Source organism: Myxocyprinus asiaticus, chromosome 3, assembly GCF_019703515.2.
Source record: "Myxocyprinus asiaticus isolate MX2 ecotype Aquarium Trade chromosome 3, UBuf_Myxa_2, whole genome shotgun sequence".
NCBI classification, from domain to species: domain Eukaryota; kingdom Metazoa; phylum Chordata; class Actinopteri; order Cypriniformes; family Catostomidae; genus Myxocyprinus; species Myxocyprinus asiaticus.
In genome coordinates this window covers 20387251-20408834 of record NC_059346.1, presented here as the reverse complement: position 1 = coordinate 20408834, position 21584 = coordinate 20387251, and the positions used below count along the sequence as shown (strand labels likewise).

The following is a 21584-nucleotide window of genomic DNA, read 5'->3' as shown; positions in this document are numbered from 1 at the left end:
GTGAAAGTTATCAGAGAGCTCAAATCTATTGGGGTGCCCAAACTTTTGCATGGTGCTCCTTTCCTTTTTTTCAATCTAAAATTGTACAAAACAAAAATAATACACTAATCTTGCTTAAAATTGAAAGAATGTTTCATCTTTAACTTTATGCCTTTTGGAGATCAGTTCATCTTTTATTCACTTAATTATTCACAGTAACAGACATTTTGACCAGGGGTGCCTAAAATTTTGCATGCCACTGTATACTTTTGGTACTTAAGCCATTATAATGTTTTTTTGTTTTTTGTTTTTTATAAGCAAAGATTGAGGAATACTAAAGAGGTGTGGGCACAACATTAAAAAATGGATTAGGTACAGGAGGTGCAATGAGGTCCTGGGTCACCAAAGACCCGAGGTATTTAAGGGTTAAGAGAGGTCTGCAAACCCCCATCCTCAACAGCCTCAACAGGTGTGTCAAAGATATCATCCTGACCAGCTGCATAACTGTCTGTTAAAGGAAATCACCTGCAGTCAGTAGTGAAAATAACCCTGTTCATCACAGGGGCTTGTCTTCCTGCTGAAAAGTTTATCTACATGGAGAGGTGTGAAATTATGGCCAGCAGCAGCATCTGGAAGAGAGCTAAGCAGCATCCATTTTTACGCACCACTGTATTTAAACTTAGATAAATTAAAGAGATATTAGAATAGATTGCCTTCTCCATGATACATAACATGCTTAATTTGGCCAAAACTTATATGGCCAAAAGGTAACTTGGAAGGCAGCATAATTAAGTGTATTTCTTTTGAAACATCCTATACATCTGGAGCACACATGATGCCTTAAAAAGGTTTGAAAAAGAGCTATTGTCAGGTGCACATATGCAGTTTTCTCTAGTGAGTTGTTTATTAATCTCCACTGCCCACTTTTTCACTTATATGTTTCTTATTAGCAATTTATAACACTTATTTGAAGTCTGTTTCGACATTTCAGCAATTCTTTTTAATTAAAATCAGGAAACATGACCCATCAGGGTGAAGCTATCAGAATATGTCTAAGTGATGTGTGCCAAGAGATGATGTACAGTAAGTCTGTATGTTTACACTCATAGGAGAGCTGGTTCATGCTGCTCTCGCGTTTTTGCTGTACGGTGGATGCTTCATGCTTCAGTGACCCAGGCCCATGAGCAAACACTCATCTTCATTTATCAGAGGTGAAATTCCTTTCCTCACGTTTCCTCCCATTTCATCAGCCCAGCATCTAAGATCCTACTGCTGCACTCTACTCACTGCTTCTCATATCTGCCAGGGGTTCACGCCACCTCCTAATCCTCATCTGTCTTTCATCCATCATCTGTTCATCTACTTGTTCATCCATACAGTCACTGACCCATTTGACATGTGGCCGGATGTGACTCACATCTTCTCATCTTACCATCCATCAGTGTGAGCTGATCATCCTCTGGAGCATCAGTCTGTTTTTATTCTGTTCATCCATTCCTTCCCCAGAGAATTCGCAAGGTGTTGCTTTGTGTTTCTTAAAGGTGAAGAGTGCAATTTCGGTGCTGCTAGCATCACCAAACAGAAGTGCAAAATTAATGACTGTTTGCAAATAAGTTTCCCAAACACTCCCTCCATCTTGCATTGGTTGGACAAACAAAGCAATGTTCTAAACACACCACAGAGACACAGCATTTACACTTTCCAGGGAAATCACCTACAAATGGCTTACTTATAGTTCAAAGTAGCTTCCCAAGCTTCAAACTACTCATAACTTAAAGTAGTCAAGTTACACTTTTTTTAAAAATGTTATCTACACGACAAGTTACTAACAATAAGTAGCTACTTACATTAAATCTATTTAAAGAAGTTTTTTTTTTTTTTATCATTTAAAATATAAAATATAATTCTGATTGCAAAATTAAATAATATCACCTGAGAGTTATAGGCATATTTAATTCTGGGTGAAATTAAACACATTAGGGTGGCAATATTAAATTGAACACAAAACTAGAAAACACCCGATTTTATATAAATGATTCTAAATATAGTGATAAACAGAAGCAATTATCTACTTTTTTAGCATAAAAAAGAAAGCAATATCCCTTTAAGGCTGCGCACGGGCTCAAGTGAATTAGTGAATCATTTATGTGAACTAGTCCATCCAAACGAACCAATTCACTTAAACGAATTGGAGTTCACAACGCTTATATAGTGAATCGTTTAATAGTACAACCGGTTCATTTACATGAACTGTTTGAAAGAACCAATTCACTGAAATGATTCAGATTTTCCAGCGCGAGGACGTTCATTTGATACGTTTTATAATTTTTTTTTCTTTCCCTTTTCTCCCCAATTTGGAATGCCCAATTCCCAATGCGCTCTAAGTCCTCTTGGTGGCGTAGTGACTTGCCTCAATCCGGGTGGTGGAGGACGAATCTCAGTTGCCTCAGTTGAGACCGTCAATCCACACATCTTATCACGTGGCTTGTTGAGGGGCATCCACGCACAACTCACCACGTGCCCCACCGAGAGCGAGAACCACACATTATAGCGATCATGAGGAGGTTACCCCATGTGATTGTACCCTCCCTAGCAACCGGGCTAATTTGGTTGCTTAGGAGACCTGGCTGGAGTCACTCAGCATGCCTTGGATTCAAACTTGTGACTCCAGGGGTGGTAGTCAGCGTCAATAATGTTTCATCATATTGATTCTACATGAGGCATGGTCCAGGACAAGAATATTTTGAAGTGTGAAATGTAGTTTCAAAAGATCAAAATGAGTATGGTGGCTAACACTGTGGCTATAGCGAGGAATTCTCAAGGCTCATGTTCTGGTCTGCAAGGAGCAAACAACAATGATGTTTCCTAGAAGAGAACATTAAAATGCTTTGGTGTGAAGAAAATTCGCAGTACTACTTCCTTTGTGGGCCAATAGAGAAGAAACATTGAAACAAATGGAAGATGCTTATGGAAAATGAGAGAATGAGAGCAACGAGTAGACGAAAGGCTGTCAGTCTGATTAATATGACCATCTATTCCTTGGTTGCAAGAACAAAGACCTCCACAGTGTGAAAGATATTAAGAATGGAATTCAATCCTCAATATGGGAGGGAAAGCCTACTGCAGAGACTAGCAAATCCCTGACTTGATTCTTTCAGTATTAAGTGCTCAATTAATCTTACACAAAACACAAATATTGAATCCCTAAAAAGAACCTAATCTAGACTAATATGGCAGTAATTAATTGTAGTTTGCTGCTGCCCCCTTCCAAATCTGGAGAGATATATTCAGGTCATGTACTGAGAGGCAGGAGGTTATGGAAGCCTGTCCTGTCGAGTTCAGATTAACACTGAGATCAGGTTAAACATCTGCTCAGGTGCTTCAAAGGAACACAGTTGAATTTAAACATCCCTACAGATTTTATTACCCCACTCCTTATACGCTGTACAGTGCTTTTTTGATCAGCTAAAAACGCACACGCATACATATGGGCATCCTCACACTCACTCACATGACAGTGGTGTCCAATTTTATGAGCTAACAGAAATGATTCAGAACACATTTATTGGTTCTAAACACATTCTGCCACTTCACATCAGAACAGAAGCTCACACGAATGGAAGTAGTATTAGCTTTATCCCACATTTCAGTATTTGTTTATACTGTATAATGTTTAGGTTTACCTCACGTTTATTTTGGTAATGAGGAGTCCGCTACCCACGTTTTAGCCCTTGTCATTATGTTTAATAAAGTACTTCAGATGCAAAATTAAATATATAATTTATAGTCAAATATCCCCTAAAATACATTATATAAAATATTGTGGTGTGAAAGGAAAATGTGCAAAAGTCTTTGCTGTGACAATGTGTTCAGGCATGCACAATGCCAAGTTTAATGGATACTGTTTAACTGTTTTAAATGGAATTCTGGCATTTACTTTATTCAGTGGAACACAGATATCAGCTATGATATCCAGCTTTGATATAAAGCTCAGTTGTTATTAAGCAACAATTAATATAGCTGTGCAGACAAAGTTAATAAGCTTTCAGTGGTCACTACCAAGTCTTGCATTACCAAATAGCCTAACATAAGATTGACAAAGGAATCAGACATCTTATAGAGTTATGGAGCAAAAGTTACAGAGGACATGAATATAAATATTTATCAATGCATCTGATTAATGCAATATAAAAGTATGATCAGTGGCGTGCACAAAAGGGGGGCAGCAGGGGTGCCAGCGGAAGCATTAAAGAAAATTAGGTGGAGGTGTCACAGGGGTGAATTCCAATCAAATGTGATCATCCCTATGCCCTACTCACGCTGAAGGCCTACTTCATTTGTCTCATTAAATGGGAGTTTAAAGGGAAGAGACAAAGTGGAAGATTATTAAGAAGATTAATAGTGGAAAATCTATTATTATTATTATTATTATTATTTATTTTTCTCTACATTAGTTAAGTCATTTTTTGTACTTGGGCATATATTAGGGATGCACTATTACAGATACTGGTATCAGTACCAGGTCCGATTCTATGCTCATGTACTACTTTAATGTCGATTTGATAGACTTCAAAGAAAAGTGAGAAAGTCTGATAATTACTCTGAAATATGTGTACCTTCTCAAATTTACTTTTGGATGATATGCACCTCAAAAGAAAGTTGTTGTAGTCTTACAGGCACATTTACCACACACTATAGCTGTCAGAGCTTACGGTTTGTGAGCGACTACTTTATTTGTCTGTAGATCAGTGACATTACATTCATGATTACATTCTTTAATGTAAAAATTAAAGGGCACCTTTTACACTAATTTCACTTTAGCTTTCTGATCAGAACTGAAACTTGTTTGTTTCAATCAGTAAGCAATCCCATTTGCTTGTCTTCAGTTGGATGAGAGAGCAAACAAGGTGATATAGTGAATAAAGCTGAATTGTGTGTGAGTGTTGTGTGTGTGTGTGTGTTGGCAGGTTTAAGTGGTTTACGTGGACATTTTTTTAGGTTACAAACTGGTAATTACAAGGGTATTATGCTATAAATGTGGATTATGAGGACATTTCTTGTGTCCCCATAATTCAAATCACTTAAAAAACATTCTAAATGCAGAAAGTTTTTTGTGAGGGTTAGGTTTAGGGGTAGGGATGGGGATAGAATCTATAGTTCTTACAGTATAAAAATCATTATGTCTATGGAGAGTCCTCATAATGATAGCAGCACCAACATGTGTGTGTGTGTGTGTGTGTGTGTGTGTGTGTATTTGTGTATGATGAGTGTGAGATAACCATGGAGGTCTAAAGATCTCTCTGAGTCAAAATGGGTCCCATACAGTCGTGCTGAGCTCACATCTGCCAACACATCAGTTACGCTGCAGACACCCCACTGAGCATAAGCTTCAATGCATTCACACACCTCATGTATATGTATGTGTTTGTGAGTCAGTGACAGAGAATATGACTTTCCAGACTATGTGTTTATGTATAAATGAATGTGTGTGCATTTGGTATATTTGCTGTGGCATGCATACCTCTTTAAATTAACTATTTTAATTTGGTTGCCGGTGAGAATCTCAAAGGCTTTGTGAGCCCACTTTTGAGTCATAAATACAACATATTCAAGTGGGTGGCATATAAAGCCAATGTGCAGTACTCAGAACTAGCGCTCACCTTCAAAACAGGTTGCATCTGAATGCACAGTTGTATAAGCCAGTGTATAAATACACAGTCTTAAGTAAATAGTCATATGGTGTGTGGGAATGAAAATTCATATCTATATTTGAGAAGGTCACATCTTCATAATGATGATTAACACATCTAGAGCTAGATACAGTACAATATTTCACAGTGGAAATGCATGCACAAACAACATCATCATTTTTTTTAAATTTATTCAGACAAAACATGGTGTGCACATATATAATATTACACAAACACATGCACAAACAATGAGTGAAACCACTACAATGACTAAAAGAAGAAAGACATTCACAATAAAAGAACTAACACAAAAATCATTTTGAGGATGTATGATTTAATGACTGAAAACGATGACCACAATCACAATATACAAACACAACACTGAGAATGAAGCCAATTTGCAAATTTCATTTAAAAAAGAATACAAAGACAACCATAAATATTTTTGCCAGCAAATCATAAGGCATGGTTTAATTATCTACTTGATCAATATAAAAATATGAAAGCATGTTGGCATAAAAGTAGAAAATGTTTTCCTGATGACACAGAATTTGTGGAAGAATTTTATTGAGATATTTCAGGACATTCAGAAAGTAAATGGCCAATAGGGGAAGAATAAATGTGAGTACAACTGTCTGAGAGCTTTTACTGCAGATGTGAATGCATAAGAGACTGCTCTTTATGAGCTAACTGGAAAGAGCATTCTAATTGAGTGAAATGGATTATGATGTAGTCAAACTGTTGAATAACTGAACAGAAAAGCAGTGGATTCAAAGACATGAGGTCTTTTTAGTGATAGTATCAGTGAGTGAGTTCCCATGCAGGAACTTCTCAAAATGTTCTTGTGTGTGAGAGAGATTAAAAAAGTGTGTGTATATGTGTGAGACAGTAATATGAAGAGATGGTGTCTGGGCCTGAGGGGATGTACTTCATGTGGGCTGCAGATGTAATGACATTTATCAGCCCAGAATTAAAGGGGCCACTTTACATGGCATCTCTGACTGTCCAATAGAATAACAGCATGCTGACATGGTGAGGAATGCATGCCAGACGATCTCATGGCTTTTTCACTCTCATACAAAGAATTTGAAGTACATCCAAAAGGCTTCAGAAGAATCTCTTTAAATCTGTCAGATCAAGGTCTTCACATGGGGATTAATGTTTAGGAATTATGTTTTCAGTCTATTTTTTCAGCATTGTACACACTCACCAGTTCTTTCTTCTTCATGCACTCCATCAGAATGATGAAGAGATGCTGGGCCTGTGTCCGGCTGTAAGTAAATGTCTTCTGAATGGTGACTAACAACTGGTCTCTCAAAGATTCGTTTATGAGTCTAAAATGTAGTCAGAGAAAAAGAGGAGACTGGAATATCAGAGAAAATAATTTAAAAGCACAGAAGATATTCCAGTTGTGTGCTACAGTTTCATCTCAATCAATATAAATAAATAGTGAACACATATTTCATACACAAATGGCTGTATGCTTGATTGTATGAACCTGTTAGTAATGGGTGTAGCTGAAATAGCCAAACCCAATAGTTAGAAGGGGATGTCCACAAACTTTTGGCCATGTAGTGTATCATCTTATACACTATTACAGTGGGGAGAGTTAAACTTCACATACCCGCCCTCCTCTGAGTACTTATGCCCGAAGGCCAGGATGTCAGAGGCACGACCGCTCCCATCACACACCACCACGGGGACAGGAGGAGTGTCTCTCAGGTACTCCAGTACAATAGAGATCACATTAGGACCCCCTTCCACTATCAGAGCCACCACTGGAACACCCTGCCCAATCCCTGTGGAGACAGAAAGGGAGATACGTGTACAGAAATGTGAGAAAAAAGAAGTATGTGTGTAGTTGTAGGGGGTTGTTGTTATAGGGAAAACAAATCGAAAATATTACATTTAAAGGGTGTTTTTTTCATCTCTTAGTTTAAAGCTACACTATGTATGATTTGTTTGTTAGAAATGAACTAAATTTAATCAATGAGCAAGTACGCCAACAATCCGTCTTCCAAACCATGTTTTTGCCTTACCCCGATTCACTATGGTAAGCTTATAATAATGATTTATATTTTAGAGCTGTCTGGACGGATTTGGCAGGAAATTGCATACTTCCGTCATTCGCCAATGCGTGTTTACATCATGTCCGTAAATAAAGAAAATAAGGTCCTGCTACTACAGCGCATGTGTATGTGCAGTGATACAGTAGGTGTTGTAGTAGTTTGAAGCTGAAAGCTTGTAGCAACAACAAATGAGCGACATTGACCATGGATCATTCAAAAAGGCAACCCTCTGGGGAATCACCGTTTTCAAAATAAAGAAACCGAGAACCGAGAAGAGTCTGCAAGCAAAAATGGAAAGCGACAGAGCCCTTAATAAAACACGAAACAACATCAGATTAGCTTTTCAGAGGTGGCGACAACTCCGTGATCTTAAAGGATTTAAAACCGACCCAGAGATGGAGTTTTTCTTGCTGGATAGGTAAGATGTTTTATTGGACCGATAGTTAGCCAGGTAGTTCTCATAGCGCAGTAGTTCGTTAGATAGTGTTAGCCACTCTGATGGGGCATTTTATTGTGGATTGTGATACTGCAGTTCTTTCAATTTCATTTTTGAGGAAGGAAGGACAATGACATTTTTTTTACGTTTATGCTGGTAACAATGGCAATCTCTAAACCAGTTACTAGCTTGGTCTATTTGCCTGCTAGGGCAAATGTCTAATGTCATTGTTATGTCTAATGTCATTGTTGCCTAACTTTGGTAATGCTATTTATTTTAAAACAACTGTATTCAATAAGTCAAAACAACAGCAGAAGATATGCTACTTACCAGCTCATAAGACATATTTTTCGGATATGCGTCTTTTTCTTCATTTTGTTATTTAATTATTTATTTTTTGAGGGGAGGGGGCGAGTTTTGTTATTGTTAGTGACATTCACTCTGATAAGATGATCACCTGTAACTATGGTTACACAGGTACTCCTCAAACCATCAGATACATCCGTGCAGAAGAGCAGAGTCGAAGCCCAACGTAATTACCAAAACAATGTTCCACCACAAGTAACTTGCAGTTTTATGCTTCAACCGCTAGAGGGCCAAAAGTTACATAGTGTAGCTTTAATGGGCAGAAATGATTAGAAGTTATTCTTTGGTTGACTTCCCAATGAGTGTAAACATTGTGACAGTTTCAAAATCATGTTCTGTTTAATTGATGTGATATATCAACTTCTTGTTTAATAAATGGTGGAGTTTTGTTCGGGACCACCTGTTTGGCCAAATAATGGAAGACAGAGGCTGGGCTGAAGGTTTGGTAAAAATATTTGGAAACAATCATTATTTTTGCAGTTTCATTTGGTGCCGCTATTGGTGCAGAAATTAATCACTTTACTTTCAAAGAACCCATGAAACCAAATTGGAGTTTTAAGTCTTTTAGACCATGTCTGTTAGCCGTGTATATGGTATTTTACTCAGAAACACTGACACAATTTACTTTGAGCACATATACAATATATATTGAAAATGTACAACATAAAAATATTTATGATTCATCTTGCATGGCACACTGACGTATAAACATTTTTGTCCAGTTAAAGGCTCTCTAGGAGAATGCCCCCTCCCGAAAAACTAGCAAATCTTATGCTGCCTTGCATGTGCTATTGAAATTACCGTAAATAAGGGTTAAGTACTTGTAAGTTGCACATTAACACCCCCTCAAATCGTAATTATGACTGGGAAACTCTAAGAAAATTTTGATACCCGAGTTGAATAGGGAGGAGACATAAACTTGCAACATTTTTTTTTTTCTAAACGCATCTAACTTGTTATTGCTTGCCATTTCGGTAACCATTTGATGCATATTGTACATTTTTACACAGAGAAAAAAACATGTATCTAACCAAAATTCCACTCTTCAGCAAGCGAAGTGACTAATATGTGTTACAGTATCAAAATAAGAGTTCCCCCAAAAATATGCAAGAATGAAACTGGCGTCCTCCATGTTTCGTATTACACTGCCTGGCCAAAAATAAGTTGCTGTTTGGATTAAATAAGCAGATACTTAAGAGCCTATGATTAGATAATTATTGCAGTGATTAATATGTTTCAGCTGGCAACAATTATTTTAACCCTAACTGATGCAGTGTGTAGCTTCTCATTTCTCAACCATGTCGAAAGACGTATCCTGTGGTCATGGACAAGATGTTACTGTGTTTCTGAAGGGGCAAATTATTGGCCTGCATCAAGCAAAGAAAACAACTAAGGAGATTGCTGAGATCACTGGAATTGGGTTAAGAACTGTCCAACAAATTATTAAAATCTTGAATGATAGTGATCGGAGATCGCTAAAATACTTGAAGCCACATCATAAAAAATTGACAGTAGAACTCACGGCTATGTTTAATAGTGAAAGTAAGAGCTTTTCCACATGCACAATGTGGCGAGAATTTACAGGATTGGAACTAAATGGCTGTGTGGCCGCAAGAAAGCCACTTGTTAGTGAGGCTTATCAGAAAAAAAATTCAGTTTGCTAGGGAGCATAAAGATTGGACTGTGGAGCAATGGAAAAAGGTCATTTGGTCCAGATTTACCCTATTCCAAAGAGATGGACGTGTCAGTGTAAGAAGGGAAGCGCATGAAGCGATTCACCCGTCATGCATAGTGCCCACTGTACAAGCCTCTGGAGGCAGAGTTATGATCTGGGGTTGCTTCAAATGGTCAGGTCTAGGCTCAGCAATGTTGTGCGGCAATAAAATGAAGTCAGCTGACTACCTGAATGTACTGAATGACCAGGTTATCCCATCAATGGATTTTTTCTTCCCTGACGGCATGGGCATATTCCAGGATGACAATGCCAAGATTCAGGGGGCTCAAATTATGAAAGAGTGGTTCAGGGAGCATGAGGAATAATTTTCACACATGAATTGGCCACCACAGAATCCTGATCTTAACCTCATTGAAAGCCTTTGTGATGTGTTGGAGAAGACTTTACGGAATGGTTCGACTCTCACGTCATCAATACTAAGCCAAAAATTAATGCAACTCTAGATGGAAATAAATGTTGTGACGTTGCATACATTGGTTAAAACATTGCCACAACAAATGCATGCCGTAATAAAAGCTAAAGGTGGTCCAACTAATTAGAGTATGCAATTTTTTATTTTTTTTTGGCCAGGCAGTGTATTTCCAACAACAAAGCACTTAAACATGGCGTACTCACAATTACGACTTCAGAAGTGGGAAGTAGGATAATTCCAATAGGATGTGAGGGCAGCAATAGTTCAAGGCTGTGATGTTAACTAGTGGTTCTCAATCAGTGGCTGGAGCCCACTAAGGGGCCTCAGAAAACTTGCAAGGGGAAGTTAATAAGCTGATAATGATAATAATTTAACTTGCTATAATATATCAAAAAAATGCTAAATATTGCCAAAACACAAAAGATGTACAACATAATTGACATAATTTTCTATATTAATTCAACAACTCTGCAACAATTCAGGATGGGCAAGGAGGAGGCAGGAACCGGCTGAACAGTAAACATAACGTTTTAATGAGAAACTCAACTTAAAACAAACGTAAATAAACACAGACTCATATGCAACACAGCTGCGTGCATCTCTCTCTCTCTAACCGGCTGCCCTTTATCTCGCTCTCCCGCCGATCAGCTGATTCAGCGCTGGCTGTACTCCATCTCTGGGAGGGAGGCGCTGCCCTTCCAGCCGTTCTGTCAGCCGGTGGTCCACCCTGCCTCCGGCGAACCAGGGAGTGAGACAAGAGGGTGGCGTGGGAAGAGGGAAAGGGCGGGTGGAGACATACAGAGAGAGAGAGAGGAGAGAGAGAGAAGAACTTGCTTGCCGGCTCCCGGATGCACTGTCTCCCGGTCCTCAACCGCTCCTACGCTCTCTAGTGGACGCCAGCTCTCTCCTCCCCCGGCGGACAGCAGCGAGTCCTCCGGCCCCTGGCGGACAGAACCACTCCTCCCCTTCTTTGGCGGACAGTAGCGGTTCCTCCGGCTCTCGGTGGCCGGCAGCAACCCCTCCGTCCCTAGGCAGACAGCCGCGGCTGCTCCCCTGGCGGATGGCAGTGGCGAGGACTCTACGACAGCGCATCCCTCCTCCTTCCCAGGTTTCAGCACCAATGTAACAGATAAAGCACGGGCAAGGAGGAGGCGGGAACCGGCTGAACAGTAAACAAAGTTTAATAAGAAACTCAACATAAAACCAACATAAACAGACGCACATGCAACGTGGCCATGTGCATCTCTTTCTCTCGAACCGGTGTCTCCGGCCACCCCTTATCATGCTCTCCCACTGATCAGCTGATTCAGTGCCGGCCGTGCTCCATTATGGCCCGGCCACGTGCTCCTCCTCGTCACACTCTTCCCCTGCCCGATTCAGGAAGGGGCGCCACCGGTCTGACTAAATCCCCCCCCCCATCTCTGTGTGTGTGTGTGTGTGGGGGGGGGGGTAGATGCTGCTTTTCTGGCCGTTCGGTCCGCTCCTCCACCGGCAACACTGTAACACATAAAGGACGGGCAAGGAGGAGGCAGGAATTGGCTGAAGAGTAAACATAATGTTTTAATGAGAAACTCAACTTAAAACCAACCAAAACAGACACACATGCAACAACCGGCGTCTCCGGCCGCCCCTTATCTCGCTCTCCCGCTGATCAGCTGATTCAGTGCCAGCCGTACTCCATCACGGCTCGGCCATGGCCTCCTCCTCGCCACAAACTCCAACTGTAAATTTGGGGGCTTTTGTATATTATCTTGGACAATGGGGGGGCCTTTAAATCAAAATGGTTGAGAACCACTTGCATAAACTACAAGCTACTGGCTATTTAAAAAATAAAAATAAATAGGACAAGCCCTTCAAAATGTTCTATTAATAGGAAATACGCAAACACAGTAAATAAAGCTATGCTCTTCAAGTCAGTTTTTGGGGTCCGTTAACATGAAAGAGGGATGTGGGGGAACATTCTCAGCAAGAAAAAGCATATGAAAAGAAAATGTAGAGGCTTGAGTCATCCTGGCACACAGAGACAGACGCCCAGTTGGATGACTATTACGGTGAATGGTTGTTGTGACGAACCCTTCAGACACCCTCATCATAACCCATTGTCTCTGTCAACATGACACCCAACATCCAGTTAGCCTCAGTGAATTGAAGATATTCCTCATCAGACCGTCTATAGAAATTGAATTATTTTCTAACTTTATTTGGAGGATATACAAGCACTAACTGCACAATCAGATCATTCCTGCATTCATTAATCAGCTGAAATTAACAGTGCTCTAGGATTAATAAACAGGTGTGCTTGCAGTGGGTGAAGACCTATGCAAAGGCAGATCAGCTCTGCAGCAGGGGTACCAGAGACTATTTAGCCCGAGATGTGGCACTTGTATTAAAATGAACAGGAGAAATGGGAATACCCTATATGGCAGATGTATAAAAAGAAGTCCTGCCTTACAGGTAAAAGAGCCAGTCACCTTTTAAAAACAGACATTGCCTGTCAGTCAACTCGAGAACGCGCATGCGTATTAGCTGGACCAGCCTGAAAAATATTTTTTTTTTCTAGCGTGATCTGAGCTAAAGAAGCACAATTTATGAGACCATTGTTAAATATGTTCTTCGATCATTATCTTGATTAACAATTTCGGAGAGTTTTGGTCTCTTCCCATTCAAGTAGATGAAGCTGTACTTTAATGCTGCTTGTTTCCATAGAAAATAGCTTTTCGGAATTGTTCCAAAGATGTCTGCCGAATGGACTGACTTGCCTTGAAATGGACTTTGGGGATGCACAATCCATCTAGACACTTCCTCTTTCATACAACTTGATGAGTACAAGTTATGATGTTGTGACTGTAATTCAAAAGCATGTTGCAGTCAGATCTTCCTACCACTGCTTAAATTATGCAGAGTGACATAAAGAAAGAGGGAGGAAGGAAGGGAAAATGAGAGACAGACAAAGAGAGAGAGAGGTACATCGGATCTACATGTGCTGCCATCATTGTGCCTAAAATGGGTACGGTTACATAAAGTGTCTCTATTTATAGCAGCACACTGACTTCAAAAGCAACTGCTGCTTAGCTGGTAAAGGGATCAGAGCATGATTTACTTTTTTGTTTCAAACCTTCTCTCCTACATTTATCTCGCCATTTCTCTTTCACTTTTGTTTACTCTCTATATAATTTTCTCTCTTAAGTGATATGTATTGATCTGTGATATGTTCTGCTATGATGTTTGGGGACTTAAGTTAAGGTCTTTACACACAAACACACACACACACACACTGCAGTTCGCTCCAGTTAAGCATGGCTGGCACACGTGGTACAGTTACGCTGTCTAGACAGACTGATTTCACAGTGAAATGAATTTTCTTGAGGTAAAATTGGTTTGTGCTTACCGAAATTCGAAACACTGCCCCCAGTAGCCAATGGGGTAAGTGTTGTTGAGCATATGGACATGTGTAAGCTCCATTTTCTGTGCCAAAAGTGAGTGGTAAAAAGAGTTGTTTTCAGCTGTACAGCATGTAATTCAGTGAAGAGGAATGTGTATTTTATAAACTGTACCCCCCAACCCAAACCCCAAACCTTAACCTAAATATCAGTTGAGTAAAAATGTAATGTTAGGGGAGAAAATGCAAACTCACGCTCATCACTGATTGTGCGAACGTGATTACTTTCTGGTTTCAATACAGGATGTGAACCCAGGTCTTTGACGCTGCTGACGTAACGCACTTCTGGTTGCACGATTTTTGCTCGAGCCGAACTTCTGAAACAATATGCCGACTTCCCGTGTGATCATGTTGGTCTACAATAAGCTCTTATGTTACAACAGCACTAGATATACTGTATATTATCCATCGTTTGTCCTGTTTATGTAGTCAAAGAGTAAGAAAACATAAATAATTTAAGGATTTTCTACTAGATATTACATTTTAATTCTCCACAATGCAGTTTATGATGTGATTTATTTTATAATTAAGTTCTATCAATTCCTTTAGGTCACTAAATGTCATTTTAAACCATCGATTTTCAATTATGTATTTGCACAGTATTTATAGCATTGTGACAAACAGTCACTTTGTTGTGCCAGGTTCTTTCTTTCTTGTCTCCTCTTTGATAAATTAATACAGTATAATATTAATACCAGTGGCGAATTCTCAGGGCCAGCAAAGCCTTCTCTGCTGGCCTAACATGCCAAATAAATAAATATTTTTCATCCTTTCATTCTCAATCACCTTTTTGCCTATGTATTTTTAATCACTTTCCACTTTTAATTAATTTACCAACAAATAGAGAAAAACGAAAAGTTTTATCCAGTCAGAATTTATTCCTTGATGCTTACAAGCGAAGCATGACAACTGTTTCACAAATCACATGCCCAAAGCAGCACATGAGTTTGAGCTCCACCCCCTCAGGCCATCAGAAGTTCAACAGAATCCCTCAACAGTGCAAATGAATGGGCAACTAAAATCAGATTGTCAGATTAATCAGCCAGTCAGATTGATTTATTTGTTCTTGGCGGGTGTGATCTTTAGGATATGTCCCGGTCAAGGCCTTCTAGCTGGCCTTGAGTGAGGCAATCACGCTTTAAGTGATATAATTTGAAAGTGAAGAGTGCAAGATCTTCCTGACGAGTTGGCTGTCATCACTGCTGCTATCGCCATTGAGAAAGAGATCCTTATGGATTTAAAAACAAGAGATGTTCTGCATGACCGTGTGATTGCTTAATTTATTAATCAGCAAAGGAGGACTGATTTTCACTTCAAGCAAATTGATAAGTGCTTTTTGCAATGTTATAGCAACATCAGGAGTTTTCTAAGTGTAAATTAGGCTGCTGGGGCATTCAGTGTCAGATCAAGTTTTGAAAGTAGTGCTGCGTTCCACTCAACTCGGAAAGTCAAATTTTACTTCATAACTTCATACTAAGAAAAGTGCAATGGAATGCATCTTGAAGTCAGAATTACAACTTGTAGGCTCGTGCAGAAATTCTCAACTCCAATTTCACCGAGATGCAGGGGCATGATTTCACACAAACACGTTGACACTCAGGGAGATATACAAAGTAAGTGATAAATATTCACTTTATTAAGTAATATCGATAAATGAGTTCATTTCTACATTACATGATATTAAAGCTTGTTTAACAAACACCTGCAGAAACAGGTGTATAAAACATTATAATCTCTTTTGATAATCGTACACCTGAAGCACAAATGCTAGCGCTGCAGCATTGTTTATCAGTTGGGTTGCTAGGAGACATCTCTAATGAGAGTCAAACCCCTGCTAAGCTAACGAGAGCATTGCAGTTTTGTTTCCTTAAACGTCATCTTCCGTATATCGGGGAATGGAATGCATTTATGGTCGGAGATATCAAGTAGGAATATCCCAAATCCAACTTGAATGGAACACAGCATAACCGTGTACCCTGACGAATTGAAATTTATTGCAAGCAACATTTAAATCGCAAATATTATTAGATAGATTTTTCCAGGTATTATAGACCTCCTTGGCAGATTCATATGAAAAAATTATGATTTTTGAATGTCTGTTCGAGAGACGTTAATTTCACAAAACAGTCATGCTGCAGTTAAAATTAGGCTTGCTTGAGCATTAAGTGTAGTTTCAATTTCTGGTTTTCGTACGTGGATGTATTTTTAAAATGTCAATTGGTATTATTAGTTAGCTGCGACATAATGTACGATGCCCAAAGGCATAGGGTGTCTTATTCATTGTGAAACTGTTTCTTAATGGCATGAATCACACTGAAGGCCTAGACTTTTAATGCACGGCCCGCCACTGATTAATACATGTAGTGAGCAGGATAGGGCCGAGCGGTGTCTGGGCAGAGCGAGGCTGAGAAGGTACGTGGTGAATGAGTTCCACCTGTGTGCCACACCTGTCTCGCGTTACAGTGAGGGGCGGTGGGAGTATTTAAGGAGAGGAGACAGTGGCAGACGGGGAGAGAGACACACATGAAGCTGTGTGTGTGTGTGTGTGTGTTCGGCGTGTCTGCGGGCAAGTGCACGTGAAGTTGTTTTATGTTATGTTTAAGAAATAAATGTCTACAGGTTTGTCAAGCCGGTCCCAGCTTCCTCCTTGCCCATTGTGTGAATCCATTACACTGGTGTCGAAACCCAGGAAGGAGGAAGGATGCGCTGTCATGGAGTCCTCGCTGCTGCTGTCCGCTGCCGTCTGCCAGGAGAAGGTGGAGCCGTTGCCATCTGCCAGGGGACGGAGGAGTCGCTGCCATCCACCAGGTGCCAGAGGAACTGCTTCCGTTCACCAGGAAGCGGAGGAACTGTTGCCATGCCATCCACTAGGGGACAGAGGACTTGCTGCCATCCTCCGGGAGGCGGAGGAACCGCTACGTCCGCCAGGGGATGGAGGAGCGTCTGTTGTACGTCAGGACCAGTCGACAGCGCGTCTGGGGCCGGCGAGCCCATCTCTCTCTCCTCTCTCTGCTTTCTTCTCTCTCTCTCTATTCTCTCCCCCCCCGTCCTGCTCCCACTCCCAGGTAGGTCACAGCCCGGAGAATTCCCCGGCCTGAGTTTGATATGTGGTGAGCAGGGTGGGGCCGAGCGGCATCTGGGCAGAGCAAGGCCGGGAAGATAAGTGGTGAATGTGTGTAACACTGGTCTCGCGTTCCAGTGAGGGGCGGTGGAAGCTTGTTCGGCGTGTCTGTGTGGAAGCAGCATGTGAAGTTGTTTTATGTAATGTTTAAGAAATAAATGTCTATGTGTTTTTCAAGCCAGTCCCAGCTTCCTCCTTGCTCATCGTGTGAATCTGTTACAATGTAATTTAGAAATAGTGATATAGCCTGTGACTAAATATACTGCAACCAGAGCTGGCAGATGCAAAGCGAAGTTCTTTGTAGGGAAAGAAAATGTGGGTCAATTTTGGGTGTAAACAGAATTTATAGAAGACCAATAAAACATGATATCACAAGCCTCTGACAGAGAGGCATGTGGAAAGCAGACTTCAAAGAAAATTTTGCATTTAAAAAAAGAGTGTGTATGTGTATGTTATTGTATTAGAGTCTCATTCAAACAAAACAACTTTTCCTTGCAACAAGCCTCAGCAGGTTCCATGGACACTGGAGTGTTTGTTCTAACAACCAATATCTTCAATTTTCTGCTAACTACATCAGTGGCCAGACAAAGCAAACTCAATATCATTTTTTTAATCTCTGTACAGTCATTTACCATTTAATCAGAGAATGTCAGACATACAGTACACCCAGCAGGAAGTATAACATCTCACATTTTCCAGTATTATCATTAAAAACCTCATCATTCTCTAATTTTCTTCAGCAGTTCATCTATTAAAAAGGAAGAAATAAAAATAAAGTATTTTATCGCTCATTAAGATCAGATTCATTCAGAAAGATGGTGTTGGAAAAAGTGTAGGGTTATGAGACTACCGAAAATAGTTCTATTAAAGGATTAGTTCTATTCTATCATCATTTATTCACCCATAATTTTGTTCCAAACCTGTATGTGGTTATTTTTTGAAGAATACACTCACTGAGCACTTTATTAGGAACACCTGTACACCTACTTACTCATGTGATTATCTTATCAGCCAATTGTGTGGCAGCTGTGCAATGCATAAAATCATGCAGATACAGGTCAGGAGCTTCAGTTAATGTTCACATCAACCATCAGAATGGGGAAAAATTTGTGATCTCATTTATTTCAACCATGGCATGTTTGTTGGTGCCAGACGGGCTGGTTTGAGTATTTCTGTAACTGCTGATCTTCTGGGATTTTGACACACAACAGTCTCGAGAGTTCACTCAGAATAGTGCCAAAAACAAAAAACATCTAGTGAGTGGCAGTTCTGCAGATGGAAACGCCTTGTTGATGAGAGAGGTCAACAGAGAATGGCCAGACTGGCTCAAGCTACAGTAGCTCAGATAACCACTCTGTACAATTGTAGTGAGCAGAATAGCATCTTAGAATGCACAACACTTCGAACCTTGAGGTGGATGGGCTACAACAGCAGAAGACCATGTCAGGCACTTTATTAGGACCATAGTGTTCCTAATAAAGTACTCAGTGAGTGTATATGCACACACAGACCATGTCTGTCTAGCTCAAAAAATGCATAAAAGTAACCCATATGACTCGTGTGCTACAGTATCTTCCAAGTCTTCCGAATCCATATACTGTAAAAAATGAAATTGCATTTTATCCAGCTTGTTTTTTTAAATCACAGATACTACGAAATGTAAATTGCTTTGCATATACATAAAAAAACCGCATGTTAGACCAACAATATGTTTGAACGAACAATTTCATAATAAAAAATGTTGCTGATTTGCGAGTTCCCAGCATGCATTGCAACATGAATAAATTATGTGGTTAGCGTTATAGTCTTATTTTTTGCTATTTGCTGACTTTATGCTGTTATTGTTATTATTAGTTGCCACTGTTAGTAAACTGTTGTGTGGTGATGTAGGAGCTCATCTTTGAACTTAATGAGGTTTTTTATTGTCACCGTTACTGAGGTTAGTGTGTTAAGGGTTGAGGTCTATTGTCTGTGTATGTCAAATAATTATACATCCTGCCTTGCCTAGCAAGACATACCTCTCTTCAGTGGCAAAAATTGCAGTTAAATTCATGTGAAATTAATTGAAGTGATGACAAAATAAAAGTTGCGAATTGATTGTTGACTGAAAATAAAATTAGTAGTTCTCACAACAAGAATTTTTACATTTATTTAACAAATAAATTCACATTGACTAAACAAAGCAATATTACAGGGGACAAATATTAAGACATTTTTTTACAGTGTATGCTAGCTTCATTATTTCCTGAAAATCTTCCCCTCCGCTATGCACTCAAATCTCATTCTCTATTCTGCATATCTGAACTGCCATGCCTGCTTTTGGCTACCAAACATGCGAGAACCAATAGCATTTGCCGTTATTGACGTCAAACCTGCATAATTTCTTCAATCTGAAAGAAGACAAATAAAATATATCATGATCACACTGGAAATTTGCATGTTGCTTCCAAAAGTTCATGTATCCTGAAGTCAACCCCATTTAGCCAATTTACTGACAAGTTGCATCCCCATCAGACATTTCTGCATCATTTTATCCGTGGTCACCTCCCTCTTTAGCACTACACCAAAACTCGGGAAATCGCATTCACATAAACAGTGGTGAGCTCAATTCGGAAGTTGCATTTTCGCTTTAAATTCTATTTTTACTCTGCTGATGTTTAGGTTTTGGTTTTGGGGGTAGAGTTAATAAAATATGCATTCCTAGTGTCACCAGTCCACTCGACCCGCCCCGCCCAGAGAGGGATTCAAACCAGCGATCCCCGGCATGGAAGTCGGATGCGCTAGCAAGGAGGCTATAAAAGCCATGGCCTCAGTTGCTAGTGCGCCTTTTAAGGCTGGGAGAGTGAGGTTTACACACTGCACAGCTATCATGTACCAACTGGCTACAAGCAAGGAGGCTATAAAATTCATGGCCTTTAGCCTCGGTCATTAGTGCATCTCTTAAAGCCAGGAGAGTGAGGTTTACACTGTTAATCCTCTCACATGGCCTGACCCATGTTCTTGTTCATTATATTTTCTGACTTTTTTGCCATTGACACGCAAGTGCCAGCTTTACAGGTCACATAGGTTGCACAGGTTGCACTACAAATATCTGACAGACTGAGTTGTAAAATTTCCATCATGGTCTATTTTTATCTGCCATATTAGTTTAAATTTCCCTGATACGTAGTATATTTGATGTTCTCTCAATATAAGCAACTTTTCCAGTTAAAAATGACAATGCGTGGCAAGCGCAAGTCGGATAAAACAGGTGTTCTGTTTAATAATGTCCTTTTAAAAGTGTACATACTTTAATGATGTTTTTGGATGAGAGTTGCAGAGCACATTTGGCAATATTTTTTGCATACACATAACAGCGTACGTGCAGAGAGGAGCGGGTTGGCAAGCGAGAGAGAGTATATGTAAAAAAAAAAGTACTTTGAGAGAGTACGCGCTCTGCCACTCTCAGCCAGAATAATCACATAAGGAGATGTAAACACGTGAAACCTAATGTGCAGTATCAAATACACAGAATGTATGATAGTCCTAAGTGTAGAGAGCACATCAATATGAATACAAAGCCAAATCCCGGGCATTTTTGGCCAATTCTGAAATACCAGTCAGTGACTTAAGTGAAAAAAAAACAGGTCTGAAAAAGAGGACATGTCTGGGGAAAAAGAGGACATATGGTCACCCTATACATTCCTGTTGACTGTATTCCATAATTTACAACTAAAATACAACTCAGTTTTGGCATCACTCTGTGGACATTTCACCCGGAAACTGCTCACATGTGCCCATATGTTCAACAACACTTCCATCTTCAGCTAATGGGGGCAGTCATTTGAATTTCGGTAAACACAGACTGATCTCAGCATCAAAACTTCTAGATCTACTTAAAGATCTACTGTCACCTTATTCACAGTGTGATCAGTCTGTGAGATTTCAGAGTTTTGGCAGAGGGGAAAATGATCAGTGAATAACAAAATTTAGGACCGTTTCTTACACAAAGCTATTGAATGGCTTTAGAGGACTTGTAGCGCATGTTTGATGTTATATGAACTACTTTTATGGTTCTTTAATGGTGAGTTTTTTTGTCCTATTTAATGTCCTAAACAGGGCCGGCTCTAGGGTTTGTGGGGCCCTAGGCGAAATCATGAAAATGGGCCCCACAGTGTGAAAATAGTCATAACTTCAAAACATCCATAGAACCACTGCAGACGTGATGAGCAGAGTTTTTTTTTTTTTTTAATAGAAAGCACTAAAAAAGAAGCACTATACTGTAAAGCTCACTAGATGACAAATAAAGTGTCCAATAGCTTTTTTTTTTTACCACCATGACGATGTTAGGTTAAAAT

At 39.8% G+C, this 21584-nt stretch overlaps 1 protein-coding gene across 6 annotated transcripts in view; it reads right to left on the bottom strand.

The window, feature by feature from the left end:
* The window catches only part of trpm3 (transient receptor potential cation channel, subfamily M, member 3), a 212716-nt gene that overhangs the window by 58931 nt on the left and 132201 nt on the right, over positions 1-21584 (bottom strand). For all 6 annotated transcript variants that reach the window (XM_051660259.1, XM_051660264.1, XM_051660273.1 and 3 more), the window contains 2 exons: positions 7294-7468; positions 6880-7003 (listed from right to left, as the gene is read on the bottom strand). In XM_051660259.1, the coding sequence (XP_051516219.1) occupies positions 6880-7003; positions 7294-7468 (299 nt within the window). The remainder of the gene's footprint in view (positions 1-6879; positions 7004-7293; positions 7469-21584) is intronic.